Below are 16481 nucleotides of genomic sequence, written 5' to 3'. Positions count from 1 at the left end.
TACATGATGAAATTTTGAATTTGAAGTTCAGAATACAATTTTGAGGCATTTTAATCTTTTCTTTGTAGATCTTACGGCTCTGACAGTGAAAGCGATCGCAGTTACTCTAACAATCGGAGCCCCAGTGAAAGCAGCAGATACAGCTGAAACCGTTTCTTTTACGATGGAAACTGTATTTAGTAATTTTTTTCAGTGTTACGTTAAAACTTTTGACAGTGTCACAAGTGAAGTTGAAGGGTGTTTACTGAGTTAGCTGAAACTTTCCTATTTAACGGTGAACTTGCCTGAGAGACTGTATACTCATGAAGTGTAAGTATACTGTATACGTATGGAGTATACAGTCATGTATACTTCATACATAGTACTTCATACAAGTAGGGAGTACTGAACTTAACTGTTTTTTGTTGTTGGTTGGTTTCTGTTTTTGTTTTTTTTTTTAATATCAACTGCTTTTACAAAACATGAAATTTAAAAAAAAAAGAAAAAAGTATTATTTCCTTGAATTAGGTTTCCAAGCCATGAATGACAGGCGAATTTGCTGTCACTGCTTTTCTGGGTGCAGCTATTGTTACTGTCTTCAAGTATGTTTATAAACATCTTAGGTCTTCCTGCCTGTTCCTGTTAAATAGATGCTAGCAACTGTAAAACTGTGAAGAAAAAAACCAAACCTTCTAACAAAGGCTGCCATTTCTAGTTTATTAAAATGATTTTTTTAATGCTGGAAGATGGGTTTCTGTGATGTCTTGTTGATTATTGCATTATATACAGTGCATACACACAAGAGCTAGGTGATGAAAACAAAGGCTGCCACTCTGTCTTAATCCTTTCTGTACTGTGATATTTCAGAAGTCTGCTGAAAAGGGTGAGATTACACAACATGAATTGACATGTTCTGTATCTCTGACAATAGTGAGCAAAAGCATGATGAATTTTGCTCTTGATATCCATCTTGTCTAAACTTTACATTTAAATAATTTTGTGATAAAACAGCGATATTCTCAAGTGTCTAACAGTTTTGAATTTAATTTCATTTCACTTTACAGTGCTTGGTGTACTTCAGCATATTTTGAAGTTGAATGTTGTAAACTGTTGAGTATATCACAAGTTTGTTCAAAACACTTTTTTTAATGATATGTAATGATAATTTTTTGAAAAAACAAACCATAATAGTTTCTTTATAAGAATGTCTGTAGGTGTATTCCATTTGCCATAGGGAATATCAGATGCTGATATTGCAAATACTGAACTACATATTGTTAAAGTGATACAACTACAAAAAGCCTGGTATGCCTGATAAAAAGCATGGACAATACTTTCAAAGTAAAGTTTAATACCAAAAATGACTCTGTGTTACAGGTAAATGGTTTGCAAAAAACAACACAGATTTTAGCTGAAAGAGCACTGAGCAATTTTTATGATATTCTGATTTGATTTTAAATAATTTGTAAAGTTTTTCAGTGTCTAGGAAGTTGTGTACTTAGACACAGTTTTGTAGTGGCATAATAATAAAAGTGGGCTCTGTAGTGAAAAAACAGACTAACACAGCTTTATTAGAGCTAATGGGTACTGTTGTACAATAATAGTTTTCATTACCAACTTTCTGTAATGTCTTGAGATGCTTTCATTTTCTCAAATTTTTCAGATACTGAAATTACAAAAAACCCAACAACCTCATCAGGACCCAACAGCTTTGAAAATTGAAAGTGGTAATTTCTTGCTTAGACATTAATTCATGCAGTCTCTTTGATTGAATTAAGCTATGCAAAATTAGCTTTTGGTACACTTCAGACACATGAAAAGAAAGCTCAGTGAAGTTTGAAGATAGCGATGGTGCCCTCTGTTTCTGTTCATGAACAGCTGAGTAAGGCGTTTGTAGTAAGTTCCCAAGACTGAATTTGTCATATTGTGTTTTCCACTTTTGAGAAGAACCCAAAATTCCGGGCTTATACCCTTCCTCCTCTTGAAGCTCAGTGAAAAACTGTGTGCATGTGATCCTTTCAAATCAATATTTTGTAAGCTTCTTGTGCTTTTTTAACACTAAGGACATCTATTACTCAAGTCAGTACACATCTACAGGCATGTTTCTAACAGTAGCCACCATTTCAGAGTCCTGAACAGACAGTGCTAACTCAAAAGAGTTTCACAGTTTTGTTTTTTTCCCTTACTGAGAAAATAGAACTAATGGGTTAGTGGTCTGTAAAAATGCACAACTATAAACATTGTCATTTACTTACTAGAGAAGAACTTGCTCCAGCATTGGACTTCATCATATTTCAGATCAGACTTTTTAAGGTCAAGAAAATGTAATAAAAATACAGTCAATCAGTTAATTGCAGTTGTCCAAAATTACTGTAATGCCATTAATGGCTATTTCATATCTTGAATTAAAGCTTTATGAAGAAATTCTATCGTAGATGACTGGGGGAGGAGTTTGAGGGAAGGGGGAGGGAGTATTTTTACTTAATGAAGTCTGTTAAATTCTGCTTCAGATAAAAAACGTACCCCTGAGCTGTTTTTTCTAATGTTGGTCTGGTTTTGCAATTTTGTTACTCAAAAATAGTTGCTGTTTGTAAAATAAACTTTTGTATATATCTGCAAATACTGTTTTCTCTACATCTGGAACAATCCATTGCTGCTTGAGGGGAAACAGGCAGGGAAATTAAAAATACACATTGATTTCTGTACCTGCTTTTCTCCGTTGCAAGACTGCATACAACTTGCCCTTCCTTTTCCTGACCTACATAGGGAATGATTCCTCAGCAAGACTCTGTGCTGGGTTTACATAAGAGTCATCATCAGAGCAAATATTTTGAAATTTCCAAGTGATTTGAGGTCTTACCATTTCCTAAAGATGTATAAAGGGTCCGTTCCTCTGTGAAAAGATACGCTTACCAGATCTCTGTATGAGCCAAGTTTAGCTATTTCACTAAATATTCTTTCCAAAATGCACATTCCCACATCATTTCCATAGCATGTTGGAAATGTGGTATTAGTTCAAGTTGGCAGATGTAGTGGCTCAGCAGACTAATCCATTAGTCTTTTAGACCACCTGTTCCACAAAACATTGATTCATTTGGAAATACGGGCTTTGACTTAATGGAAAGGCTTGGCCTAAGATAAAAAGGACAAGTGGAAGCATTTCCTTGTTTGATTTAGTTTAATCCAGTTAACCTGGTGTTTCCTAAACTTGGGAGCATTGTGTTTAGAAGGCATATGAAATAATAGAATTACAGAATAGTTTGCATTGAAAGGGATGTTAAAGCTCATCTAGTTTCAGCCCCCTGTGTGGGTAGGGACACCTTCCACTAGACCAGGTTGCTGAAAGCTCCATCCAACTAGGCAGGAACAATAAGAACGCCAAGTGCTGTGAGCTAGAGTGGTGGAAGGTGTCAAAAAAAAAAGGTAATTTCAGGTAGGGGAAGGGTGGATGGCTGTGGCAGAATCAACTGTGTAAGAAATGTTACACAATCTGTGTCACGCTGTAGCAAAAAACAGTGTTTTGTTAAAAAGAGGTAGTCCTTTTAACTGTGTAATTTTGGGTTTTGTGCTTAATAAAGCCCTATTCTGTGCAGAAGCTGAACATCAGGATCTTGGAGCCGCTCCCAGGTGCTGTGGAGCTGCTGCTGTAGAGGTCAAGGCGTCACCTTGAGCCGGGAGGAGGCTGGCGGCAGGCACTGTGCTAGAGCACACGTGTTAAAAATAGAGCGGCTGACATCCGGTTACATATGCTTCATTAGTGACATTTTCTTATTAAAGTGAATCTTAAATCCTGCAAAGCAGTAAAACTATCACTCGAGTATAGGTATTTTCATTAAAAAAGTAGAGGTTGATTTCTGAGTAAGGGTAAGTATGTGTGTGTGTTTTTGGTTGTTTTGGCAATAGATGACCTGCTGCACAGTACACAGAATATTGTTGTGGTGCAGCTCTGCAAGAGCAAGTGTTCTGTCTGCAGTTGCAGGTGAGTGACTTAACTTAGAATAAGACACTATTAAATGAACCATCTGGCTGTGAAACAGCTAGTTCTTACAAAGCACATATTTACAAAGCAACAGCATAAATCTGCTTTTCCTGTGATACCAACAGGCAGATTTCCTTCCTACCGTATCACTTCTAAACAAGGGCTACTTGTGTCCTTGCACTTGAGGGTAAGAAATATTCAACGTGCTCTTTCAGAAGATCACTGAGTATCTATCAGTGTATTAAATTTCTGTTGATGGCTTTGTGTGGTTCATGATGATCATGCTTGCAGTTTGGAGCAGAACACAGTATTTAGATGACCTTGGGCTGCACTCTGAAATCCATCTGGCTTAATTTCCAAACTGAACACTGCCTGGGATTTAAATAATGAAAAGATAAAGCTTTGAATGCCCCACCTCCACTCCACACCCATATAGATAACTTTATTTTCTTTTATGCTTGTGAAACAGTAAAGATTTTCCACCTGATTTTAAAATGTTTAACTGTGGAGAGTTAAAAATTTAAAAATCATATAAGTAATTAAAGGGCCCCAGTCTGGAATTTAATAATATCTATGTAATCTGTCTGAAGCAGGGAGGATTGCACATGCGAGATCAGTCTGTGGTGGTTTTCCTGTGTTGTTTTAATAGAAGTAATATATTTTAGAGGCACACAGGGAAGCGAGTGTTAATTTGGTATTAACTGGTGTTTCTGCTGTGATGTTAGGCTTGTTCAGCCTGGAGAAGGGAAGGCTCCAGGGAGACCTTAGAGCAGCCTTCCAGTACCTGAAGAGACCAACAGCAAAGCTGGAGAGGGGATAGGACAAGGGAGGATGGATTTGTGCTGAAAGTAGATTTAGATGAGATCTGAGGGAGAAGTTCTTCCCCATGAAGATGGTGAGGCCCTGGCACAGGTTGCCCAGAGAAGCTGTGGCTGCCCCATCCCTGGCAGTGTTCAAGGCCAGGTTGGATGCAGCTTGGAGCAGCCTGGTCTAGTGGAAGGTGTCCCAGGGTGGGGGGGGGTTGGAATGAGATAAGCTTTAAGGTCCCTTCCAATGCAAACCATTCTATCTCTGTTTTCAGAAGAGTATGATGCAGCCCAAGAGAACCAGTATCCTTACCCCCACGGTGGTGTAACAGCAACTGCTGAGCTCATCACACCTTGAGAGCACATGTAGCTCCCAAAGGGGCATTATGTCGTAGTCCTGGCCTTAGGCTGCAAAATTCCTTAGTTAATTCCTTAATTGAGTCAGGAAGGGACTGCTCTTCCTCTTGGGCTTTTTCCTCCAGCTAATCACGCACCCTGTGACAGAAGAGAAGGAAAAGTTCTCCCTGGCTCCTGGAGCCTTGGCTGCCCATCCCATCATGTGGGCAGCATCTGTATAACTACTCCCCAATGCGTTTTAGAAAAGAAGCCATGGAAAGCCTGAGGAGTATTGGGAAGGTCGTTAGGAATCAGGGAAGGTAAAGGGCTGAGTGCTGCACTTCCAGGAGAAATGCCCAGCTCTCTCAGGAAGGTACCAGTGAGATGAATCGATTTAGAGGCTCTTGGGTCTTCAGATGCTGGTTGAAGAAGTACATTTGAGATAAAATGAAGAAGCAAACCCATTCTAGATGCTTATTTAGCATAAAGAAAGGTGGTGTTTGGGTTGTTTTAATCATCAGATGAATGCCTGTTTTATGTGTTCGAATTCACTGTCGCAGAACTCAGGCAAAGGGAGGCAAGTGCTCCCCTGGCAAACCTCCACCCTGGGTGTCCCTGCCCACTCACATGGCCAAACCAGATGCTGCTTGTTCCAGATTAAAGCAACTAACTGACTGCCTGCCTGACGTGCCGTGCTGCTAGAAATTGCCTTCACACTGAGGGGCAGCCTCAAACACGGAGGACTTTTGGTTTATGCCATCTGTAGGCTCTGGCTGAAAGCTGGAAAGCTTTCCTGGTAAAAGCAGCGTATTGGTGGTTATAACCAATTGCAGGTGTGCAAAGAAAGGAAAAAGCAAGAAGACAACTTAGCGGGCTTTTTGCAACGGCCCTGTGTGGACAACTGTGCTTAACAGTGGCTGTATAAAGCTGTTGAGGGTATTTTTGTGTTTAATCCCTTCATGCTGTTGAAGTCTGCAGAATCCTCTAGTGACGGCTTCCACCTTTTAAAGAAATAACACTGGGGGTGGGGAATTAATTCCTTTTTTTTTTCTCCTGTAATGTGCATTTGGTACCTTCATTGAGTGTCCTTAGCTGCTATTTTAAGAGAAATAGCGAGCAATGGTTCCCTGGTTGTTTCATTTCACTTATTTTCAGATTCTTCCACACAGCGACCCATCATCCTCTCTGTGTCCCACAACTAGCGCTGACCAGGGCTTCTCCACATTACCTGCCCATGTCACCTGTTTGTCACTGGCATAGCCAAGCCTTGGACACTATTCTGGGGAACGCGCTAGATACCTCATATACCACTGACTTTGCTAGAAGCTACATGGTTATTCAAATCTGGCTGAATAGCAACCGCCTTCAGCCCATGAGCTCTTACCTCTCCCTTCTTCAAAGACTAAATCTCTCCCTTGTGACAAACAGGTTGGTTGAGGAGGACCACGCTGGAGATCATTTAGGCAAACTTGACAACCACAAATCCATGGGCCCCGATGGGATACAGCCACAACTGCTGGGGGAGCTGGCAGGTGTTACTGCTAAGCCATTCGCCATCATCTTTGGAAAGTCTTAGGCAATCTCAGGAGTGCTGGCTCGATGAGTGGATGGTGAGGTGGTGGATTGAGAACTGGCTGAATGGCAGGTCTCAGAGGGTTGTGATCAGTGGCATAGTCTAGTTGTAACTAGTGGTGCCCCCCAAGGGTCAGTATGGGGCCCGGTGTTGCTTAACTTATCAATGGCTTGGATGAAGGGATAGAGGGTGCCCCCAACAAGTTTGCTTAATTACATGAAACTGGGAGGAGTGGCTGACAAAAGTACTGGTGCTGTCATTCAGCAAGACCTGGACAGGCCAAGTGGGGTGGAGAGGAACCTATTGCAATTCAACAGAGGCAAGTATAGGGTCCTGCACCCAGGGAGAAGTAAGTGCATGCAAGGCTGGGGGGTGACCTGCTGGGAAGCAGCTCTGTGGAGAAGGGCCTGATGGTCCTGGTGGACAGCAATTTGTCCATGAGCCAGCAATGTGCTCTTCTAGCCAAGAAGGGCAATGGTATCCTGGGGTGACACAGGAAGAGCATTGCTAGCAGGTCAAGGGAGGTCATCCTCCCTCTACTCTGCCCTGGTTAGGCCTCATCTGGAGCACTGTGTCCCATTCTGGGCTCCCCAGTTAAAGAAAGACAAGGAGCTACTGGAAAGAATCCAGCTACAAAAATTATTAAGGGTCTGGAGCATCTCATAAGAGGAAAGGCTGAGAGAGCTGGGGCTGTTCAGCCTGGAGAAGAGACAGCTGAGAGGGGATCTTATGAATGCATACAAATATATTAAGCACAGGTGTCAGGAGTATGTAGCCAGACACTTCAGTGGTGCCCAGCAAAAGGATGAGGGGCAGCAGGCATAAACTGGAACCCAGAAAGTTCAAACTGAGTATGAGGAAGAGTTTTTTTACTTTGAGTGTGGCACAGCACTGGTTGGACAGGGTTTTGGGCAGCGTGGTCAGTGGAAGGTGTCTCTGCCCCTGACAAGGGATTGGAACTGAATGAGCTTTAATGTCCCTTCCAACCCCAACCATACTGTGACTGCATGATATCCTGAGTCTATCAATACACCTCTCTTGGTTTTTTCCATTAAACTAGGGGGGTGTAAGACAAAAAATGAATGAAACAGCTGTATGTGCCAAAACATACATACAGATGCAGAAATGCATTTCCAATGATGGATTTCCCATAGACTTCTGGAGGAAACTGCACAGATTCCGTGATTGTCTTTCATTTTTATCAATAGCTTCAAACCAGTGCCTTTCAGAAAAAGCTTATGGTAGAGAATACAGTAAAAAGGGACCTTTCTGGCTATGCAGTTTTCTCCTTCATAGCGGCAGGACCCACTTCAGCTGTATTAATTGCAGTAGTTTTTAAACAACCTATCTGCAAAAAATGCCGGCACTGAGATTTAGCAGTTGAAATGCAAAACCAAAATTGCCTGAACTAGCCACACTATATATATACATATATATGTAAAAATATAGAAACAGAAAAAAAAAAGTTGTTTTTTTTTTTTTTAATGAAAGTATTTTCTGATGTCTAAACTAAAGCTCCTTTGCTGCCACTTAAGCCTATCACTGCTTCCTGCAGTCAGAAAGGAACAGAATAACCATGTTAAATATTTGTAAAAGGCTTGGGCTAGCTTTTGCACAGATCTGGTCTTTTCTGGACTAAATAGCTCCAAGACCTTTGTGGTTTTTTTGGGGGTGGGTTGGAAAGGGGTTAGGCTTGGTTTTTTTAGGGGAAGTTTCAACTTCTTAGATCTCCCCATCTCCTGGACTCCACCACCAGCCTGTAACCTCCCCAAGTCATCATACCCAAATGAACAACATACTCTAGCCAAGGCTTCAAGGTGCCACGGAGATCTAAAATATCAATCCACGTGTCCTTCAGGCATCATATACATGTCCCTGCGGGTGGCTTACTGCTTTTGCAGTGATGTGAGCAAGGCTGCTCCCATCGCAGCACGGATGCCCTGCTGCCCCTGCCTTCCCCTGCTGCATCCCTGCCTGTGCTGAGCTCTGCAGCCCACCTATTCTTACACAGGCAGTGAGTTTTCCCTTTGTTTCTACTAAATTGCAGCCTTTTCTCTGTTTTTTTTCCAGGCTATTTCTCTAATGTGTCAAGATTGTTTTGAAGTTCCAGCCTATCCTCCAAAGTACTCCAAGTCCCTCCTGCCTTGGTATCATTTGCAGCTGGAAGAAGCAATTTTTGTATTCATGCAACTAATCATCAAAAACATATCTTGAGCAGTACCAGGCCTGGGACGGATCCCCAGAGACTCCCTGGCTGTGTATCTCTTCAGTTTCCCAGCACATCATAAGTAACATTCCTGCCTTCCAGCACTGCTTTCCTCCTGCTTCATGTTGTCTGTCCCTGCCATCTTTCCTCTTCCAGCTGTGCCAGCGGTGTGGGGATGTGAGCAGGGGCTGGCATCTTAAGTTGAACTTCAGCTTGTCTGATGAGCTTCTGGATGCTGGGTCTTACAAAACATTGGCTGAAGGTGCCCATTGCTTGTTTCCCATAGTTGGCCTTGGAGCTCGTGTTTCTAATCCCCCCGTAACTTTACCTTTGAAAATCTGAGTGGTGGTGTATGTTTTCTGGGCCTTCCACCCTAATATATCTTCTCCTAGCTTTCCTAAACCCCAAGTCTAACTGTAATGAGGATGTCAGGCATGCTGAATAAGCCTGTGCATGTCACAGCAGGCTTTCAATGGCAGAACACCCTGCCTTTGTCTTAAAATCACAGACTGGTTTGAACTGGAAGAGTCCTTTAAAGTTCATCCAGTTCCAATCCCCTGCCATGGGCAGGGACACCTTCCACTAGACCAGGTTGCTCCAAGCCCCATCCAACGTGGCCTTGAACACTGCCAGGGATGGGGCAGCCACAGCTGCTCTGGGCAACCTGTGCCAGGGTGTCACCATCTTCATGGGGAAGAACTTCTGCCTAAGAGCTCATCTCAATCTCCCCTCTGTCAATTTAAAGCCATTCCCCTTTGTCCTGTCCCTACCTGCCCTTGTCAAAAGCCCCTCTCCATCTTTCTTGTCAGCCCTTTTAGGCATGGCAAGCTGCTCTAAGGTCTTCCCAGAGCCTTCTTTTCTCCAGGCTGAACATCCCCAACTTTCTCAGCCTGTCAAGTGCTTTCTTTAGTACTAATACAAATTGAGAATGTTTCTATGTGACCTTCACCCTGGAAATTTTTTTGTTTGGGGGATTATTTTCCATGGCTTAGGTAATGGAGGAAAATTCACTGTTCTCTCTCTGTATGAGTATTTTCTGAATAAGACGGTTTCACGTCTTTCATGTTACCAGTGTATACCCCTTTGTGATGGAAAGGTTCCCCATGAATTCCAGGGACCTAATAGAGCAAAGGGACTTTGAAATCATTGCAGCTCACACATATGTGCTTTGCATTTCCACCAAGCACCAGTGTTTCCACAGTACTCTTAAAAATAACCTCCCACCCGAAGTTATCTAAGGAAAAGAGTAAGCATCTGGTTTGTTCCAAGAAAATAGGTAAAGGGCAGGACTCAAGTGGTGGGTCTGAAAGGTGGGAATTCATTTCGATGTGCTGTACCCTTGAACAGAAACTCCTACTTGGGCAAAGTTTCCAAAGACTCTCTTGAATATAAATGCATCTCTGGGTATTTCCTGTAATTCTTGATAATTATTTCAATCAAGGTATCAATTTATAACTTCCTGACTAATGAAATGCTGTTTCTTACCACGTTATCCTTTGATATGTAAAGATGCCTTTGAACTGCAAGCCCCGTGCTGGGAAGACCCATGCAGCTTTCACACCTGGCATGTCAACAAGCAAGCCCATTGCTGCGCGGCAAACGTGACTTGGGGGTGACACCAAAGCCCTTCTGGGCTGTCACAGAAATTTAGTTGTTATGTTTGCACAAGACAATGCAGGAACCATTTAATGTATGCTTTAGCTATGGATTGGATGAGGACTGAAGTTTATTGCTGCTTCTTGATGAAGTTTAGAGGTGATGAGCAGTAATCCATGTGCATCTTGCTGGATTTGGGGGGAGTCCGGACTGGTAAACTGCCCCATTTTCTGTAAGTTTATCTAACCTAATGGTCTTTTGTAGCAGCAGCAGGAGATAATATTTCAGGAGAACACGCAAGGCAAAAATATCTTCAGTTCTTCCCCTTACTGATGCTCTCCCAGCATCAGTAATCATTACATCATGGAGCTGATGGAGTGAGTCCAGAGGAAGCCATGAAGACGCTTCAGGGACTGGAGCACCTCTGCTGCAGAGACAGGCTGAGAGAGCTGGAGAAGGCTCTGGGGAGACCTTAGAGCAGCTTCCAGTGCCTAAAGGGGGCAGCAAGAAAGCTGGAGAGGGGCTTTTGACAAGGACAGGTAGGGACAGGACAAGGGGGAATGGCTTTAAATTGACAGAGGTGAGATTGAGATGAGCTCTTAGGCAGAAGTTCTTCCCCGTGAAGATGGTGAGGCCCTGGCACAAGTTGCCCAGAGAAGCTGTGGCTGCCCCATCCCTGGCAGCATTGAAGGCCACGTTGGATGAAACTTGGAGCAACCTGGTCTAGTGGAAGGTGTCCCTGCCCATGGCAGGGGGTTGGAAGTGGATAATCTTTAAGGTGCCTTCCAACCCAAACCATTCTGCGATTTTATGATTCTAAGAATAGTTTTGCATTTACTGTATAAGTTGACTTCATGATTTGCTGCGCCTTGCTTGTAAGCTCCCAACACCATTCCCTTCTCCAGGTCGAAGAGTCCTGAGGCTGTCATTCTACCTTGTAAAGCAGCTACCCAACCTCATCAGTTATTTTAGTTGTTGTTCTTTCTGCTTCCCCAACACCATTGTGCCCCTTTGAGATTGTGACTACACACAGTTGAAATGTGGATGCATCAGGGTTTTCTGAGGCAGCAAATTGATGCCCTGAGCATTGGATGTGCTCAGGCAAGACAGAGAAATAACAATTTCTTGGCTTTTTTTGGCTGCCACCTTGAACACACCTTGGCTGTGTGCTGAGCCAGCAATTTCAGAGCGCGCCTGGTGGCAATCCAAGATCTCAGCTCTAGCTGCCAGTTCCAACCTCAGCATAGTGCAAGCATGCTTTCTCCTCCAGATGCTTTACTTTCCATATTCCTACACCAAAGTTCATTTGAAACTTCCTTCTTTGCTTTTCCTTTTCTTTTTAGAGCTTCTTTGAGTCTCTTGCTCTCAGTGTGGCACTTGATGACCTTGGAAGAGCTCACTGCAAACACAGAGATGTAGGCCTGCTCTTAGTCCTTCAGATTGCTGGTAAAGATGTCGAAAAGAACCCCAGGACTCAGTCTCTGGTATACTTCTCCATGGGCTCTTTTTCTACCCTGAAAAATGACCATTAAAGCCCTACCTTTTTCTTATTCTCTTCTAACCAGCTTTCGAACAATGAAAGGACCTTTTCTCCAGTCCTGTAGCAGTTTAGTTTCCTCAATAGTCCTGCTGAGGGCTTTAGAAAACATATATAAATTATAAACGTCTCTCGATTCCCCACCTAGGACATAGAATCCACATGCTTATTCATGAAAAGGGGTTAAATTTTGTTGAGTTTGCTTTTGTCCCGTGCCCTGAACACAACAGCAGTTAAATTGGTGATGCAGGAGAGCAGTAACAAGTAATGGCTGGAGAAAGGCCTGGTGGGAGGATAAAACTAACTTTTTTTTCACCAAAATAATAAAACTGCCAAGTCGTTAATAGAGATTGTTTATCCAGCGCAACAGCAGTGAGGATAACCCGGTTTGGCTTGCTTGATGCATCCAGTGCACAGGCCTCAATCTTAAAACCTGCAGTTAAGTAACACTTGAAATAAGCTCTTTTTCAGAGAATCCTAGAACCCCAGAATGGTTTGGTTTGGAAGGGACCTCAAAGCTCATCCAGTTCCAGCCCCCTGCCAAAAGGCAGGGACACCTTCCACTAGACCAGATTGCTCCAAGCCCCATCCAACCTGGCTTTGAACACTGCCAGGGATGGGGCAGCCACAGCTTCTCTGGGAGACCTGTGCCAGTGCCTTATCCCAAAACAAAGACCTTGCAATGCTCTGTTCCTCTGCTGTAACTCATCTCAGAGACAAACAGGACCAACTCAAAAAGCAGGGTGATGTCAACTGCAGCGTGCTCTCCTCCCTTATAAAATATTTTGGTGACCCATCTGGAATAAGTACTCCATGGTACCAATTCTGGTGCTGTGTTTTTGCAGCATTTGATTCTAATGAGCCCCACTGCTAATGAATTGATGTCTGTCAACAGCGACACTGTGCCAGGGATAGAAGGACACTAAAGTCACGCTGAGCCAGGCAGTGTGAAAAGAATCATCGCAGCCCCACCTCACTCTGGTTTTTGGTACCCAAGAAGTATTTCTTGACATTCAGCAGCAGTGCAGATGTTTGGGCTGTGAAGGGTATGTATCACGGCTCCTCTTTTGTCCACATCCTGGGGTGGAGCGCTGAGGGAGCAGCAAGGACGTGAAAAGATGAACTCGTTCCTCCCCCTTCTTGCCTGTTTTGAGTAAGACATTGTGCCATGTGAGCTCTGGAGACCCCTTTTAACATAAACACTATGACTGGGGGGAGGCTGTCTCCACCTTCCTCCTCCAAGCAATTTTTCTTTAACACTTTGTTCTTCTCACTACTGTACTCTAGTTCAAGGGTTGTAAGTAAACTTCCTAATACTGGCATTGCTGGGAGGAAATGGGACCTGGAATCCAATATGAGCTCCGCTGAGAATTAAAACCTGCCTGCTGCTGGATCCAGCAGATACCTGTGGGTGGGCAAATTACTAGGTGCATGAAAAACTGAGAAAACACAAATTCAGGAGCTTCCCTGAACTTTCTGTTGTGTCAGGGTCTTATTTGCAGTGTGGATTCCCCTCCCTGCCTCTGTCAAACCAGAGAGGAAAAGCGATTCCTGGAGGAGGTGTGAGCCCTCAAGAGGAAAATACCGCCTGACTTGGCATAAGGTGTGCTTTACAGCTCCGGGAGGTGGTGGCTACCTCTCGGGCAGAGAGATGCCGGGTCAGCCGGGGCTGTGATTTGCAGTGGTGGATGGATGGATGGCCTTGGCACGCGCCTTGACATCCTATCGGAGAGTGGAGTAACAGCGTCTTCCCCGGCTTGGATCGCAGCCCTTCCACCGTGCAGGGGAGGAGGGTGAACACCAGCGCGGCTGCTGCTCACAGCTGCCTGCGGGAAGGAGACCATCCTCCTCAGGAAGGGCTGCTTGCTCAGGGGAGGCTTCCCCCCGTCCTCGGGAGGCCCTTCTGAGCCTGATCCCCATACTGCGGTGTGAGTGTGTCACTGAAACCACCCAGTCCCACACAGATAATTGATTTTCTTTTATTATTTTATAATTTATTATTTTTTTCCTAGTTTGGAGGCAGAAGTGAGAAATCAGAGGGAAAAATAAATATAAAAGAAAGAAGAATTGGGGTCAAAGTGAAGCAGCAGTATTTCAGTCCTTTGAGAGCTTGTCTATACTCACGCTGTGGGTGTTCTTGTTGCAAACAGTAAGCGGGAGATGTTTTCCCTTAGTAGGGCAGAGCTCCCGCACCACGGCCCTCCTCGCCTGGCCTTAAAAGGACAGTGTTTTCTGCAGGACCATGGGTCCTCCAGAAGCTGACGGGCTTTTGGGAAGGGGCCTGCCCTGTTGCATCACGATGCTGCTTGCTTTGGACCTTGCTACCCTTGTGTTAATGTTGCTTTGGTTCATTCTTTTCTTGTGCCTTTTGTTATGTCTCTCTCCTCCTCCTGCTCCTCTCAGGAGGTTGGAGGGAGAGAGGCCAGAGAGCCTCTAGGAATGTTCTTGCTTTCCCCATTTTTTATTCTCTCTCCTGGCCTGAATTGATCCTTTCTTTTCCATAATCCATACGCCTGCTCAGAAAACCAGCTGCTGAGTGAAAAACAGTTGCCAAGCCCATGATGCATCCCTAAAGAGATCCTCAGCCTCCATCTTATATCCCATGGGTAAGGCCATGGCAATCTGGAGGGCTCTTCCACCTCCTGCTCTACCCAAACTTACACATGCCCTGCTGTGCTGGTGGCTCAGTGCTGGCTCAGGAAGGGTGGACACCAAGGCAGCTCATCTCACTATCTCCTGGACCACGTACCCATAGGATTTCCAGCCTACAGAAGATGCCCAGCAGAGCACAGTTGTTGCACTTAAAGCAGTGAATCCAGCCCAACCAGGCAGAGCCAGTGGGAGGACATGGTACCACCTTGGAGATACCCTTTCAGGTCCACTTGGCTCTTCATAGAATCATAGAATCATTTGGATAGGAAAAGACCATTGGGATCATTGAGTCCAATCGTAAACCAAACACTACCAAGTCCATCATTAAACCATGTCCCTAAGCACCACATCTACACATCTTTTGAATACCTACAGGCTCTTGCCTAGGTCCTCACAAACTCAAAGGTGTCTGAGCTATTACAGAGCAACAGCTTTCTTCTTTTCCCTTGTCCTTGCTGACAGTTCTCTTAGAGAAGACCAAACCTGTGGAAATGTAAACTGAACTACCAGAGATCAGTTATACCAAGAAAATATGAACCTCACCTGGCTCCCCTAAACATTTTCCAATCTCTCTATTGTTGTGGCTGATCCTTTGTTCAAGACCCTCTGTGATCTTGTGGAGTCACTGGGTTTCTAACTCATATGTCAGCAAGAGAAAGGAAGAGGGAAAGCTATAAGAGATGTCCCTTTTGTGGGCATCGCACTGCTGCAAAGAGACAGGAAGGAGACCCAACACTTCACCTGTGTCACCAGGGCCTCCCTCCCCATGCTCCTTGTTTCTCCAGAGCTTCGCTCTTCCTGGAGACCCCATTCCTTAACAGTGGCTGAACTGAACACTGGATCTCCATATCTATCTGCCATGCTGGACCGTGTTCACCTTTCCTTGGTCATTCCCTTTTCCTTGGTCAATGATACCATTAAGGATGTGGCAGAGCCAGCCCCCAGCCCACACCCTCCCAGGAAGACCTTCCCTATTTCTGAGTGAAGGCACCGAGATCTTGGAGTTTCCCTCTTTCAGGAACCCCAGCAGTTGAAGGAAAAAAGCTCCCACAAGAAGTCAGTTATCCATGAGCCCTGCTAACCTTAACTGTGCACTTGAAGCGTCTTCTGTCTCACCCTACTCAGCCTTTGCATGGTGGGATGAGGTGCACAAGAAGGGCTAGCCTAAGTGTGTTAGGACAGGCCCTGCACTGCACCAGCCACACACGAGGCCAATTTGCCTGTCCTATCAATTTGCCAGCAAAGCCAGGTATCCCACCAAACGGGGTTGGGTGGGATTTGCTGGGAGCTTTGGGAAGCTTTTCCAGAAAATTACTCATGAGCCCATGGGTAGTTGTGGCCATTAACCCACACGTGTTTTGTCTCTTAGGAACACTGCTGTAGTCACTGTTGCCAAATGAAGTGTTTCACCCAAATGTGACACTTCCAGAACTTTTCCCCTTGTGTTGGTGGCAATGGCCACTGAAGAAACAGCTTCTTCCATGTCAAGAAGGAAAAACTGTGGCCGGAAAAGACCAGATTTCCATGTGAGAGGGGTCTCAGCATCCCCCAAAAGGCAAGGACCTCATGGTGAGCTCACAAGAGTGGCATCAGGGCTTTGACCATCCCTGCCTGTCCCTGCAGACCTGCATGCTGCAGTGCTACGAGGGCTCCAAGCTCTGGAGCTCCCTGGTCCTCGCTGACACATCTATGAAAGTGCTGCAGTGATTTGGGTTCTGGAGCAGAGCTTAAATCCCCGGCTCCCACCTCCGGCCTCATCTCACCCTCACCCCAGCACTGGCTGTGTGTCAGCAGGGTGTTTTCCAGGAGCTTATGTA

At 44.5% G+C, this 16481-nt stretch overlaps 1 protein-coding gene across 7 annotated transcripts in view; it reads left to right on the top strand.

The window, feature by feature from the left end:
* Positions 1 to 400, top strand: part of NKTR (natural killer cell triggering receptor) — a 40103-nt gene extending 39703 nt beyond the window's left edge. For all 7 annotated transcript variants that reach the window (XM_061354758.1, XM_061354756.1, XM_061354757.1 and 4 more), the window contains one exon: positions 69 to 400. In XM_061354758.1, coding sequence (XP_061210742.1) covers positions 69 to 147 — 79 coding nt within the window. In that variant the 3' untranslated portion in view covers positions 148 to 400. The remainder of the gene's footprint in view (positions 1 to 68) is intronic.
* The last annotated feature ends 16081 nt before the right edge of the window (positions 401 to 16481 follow it).

This window comes from Neopsephotus bourkii, unplaced genomic scaffold (genome assembly GCF_033783945.1).
Source record: "Neopsephotus bourkii isolate Nb327-2 ecotype Australia unplaced genomic scaffold, CSIRO-AGI_Nbou_v1 NB_745, whole genome shotgun sequence".
NCBI classification, from domain to species: domain Eukaryota; kingdom Metazoa; phylum Chordata; class Aves; order Psittaciformes; family Psittacidae; genus Neopsephotus; species Neopsephotus bourkii.
Note: the sequence above shows the minus strand (reverse complement) of the source record. Positions and strands in the feature narration are given on the sequence as shown.